The sequence below is a fragment of the Charadrius vociferus genome, unplaced genomic scaffold, assembly GCF_000708025.1.
Source record: "Charadrius vociferus isolate BGI_N301 unplaced genomic scaffold, ASM70802v2 scaffold1163, whole genome shotgun sequence".
Classification (NCBI taxonomy): Eukaryota; Metazoa; Chordata; class Aves; order Charadriiformes; family Charadriidae; genus Charadrius; species Charadrius vociferus.
In genome coordinates this window covers 120,228-120,621 of record NW_009647823.1, presented here as the reverse complement: position 1 = coordinate 120,621, position 394 = coordinate 120,228, and the positions used below count along the sequence as shown (strand labels likewise).

The following is a 394-nucleotide window of genomic DNA, read 5'->3' as shown; positions in this document are numbered from 1 at the left end:
CCCTTCATCCTCACCGCGAGGGTCGGATCGCCGTTCCCCATCTCTGCGGGGACCCCGGGGGACGGGTCCCCACCGGATGGGTTCTCGGCACCCCCAAACCCCCCCAACCATCCCCTCCCGCCGCGTTTTCCCTCCCGCAGCCGCATCGCCTGCTACGTCACCATCTTCCAGAACATCTCCAACCTCCGCGATGTCTTCTACAAGGAGATGAGCAAGGTGGGGGGGTGGCAAAGTGGCACCCCAAAAACACCTTGTCACCGTCCCCGGGTTCTCCGGCCACGCTGGTGCCAGCTCCTCGATGCTCTTTGTTTAATTTAATAATTTAGAGCAGCTTACGGATGTTGGTGGTGGTGCCGGGTGATGGGTGGCATTGGGGGGGGGTGTCCCCTGATGT

At 61.9% G+C, this 394-nt stretch overlaps 1 protein-coding gene across 1 annotated transcript in view; it reads left to right on the top strand.

Moving 5' to 3' along the window:
• SMAGP (small cell adhesion glycoprotein) overlaps nt 1-394 on the top strand; it is an 8,415-nt gene that overhangs the window by 1,658 nt on the left and 6,363 nt on the right. Inside the window, exon 2 of the mRNA XM_009882430.1 lies at nt 141-232. Within this exon, the coding sequence (XP_009880732.1) occupies nt 141-232 (92 nt within the window). The remainder of the gene's footprint in view (nt 1-140; nt 233-394) is intronic.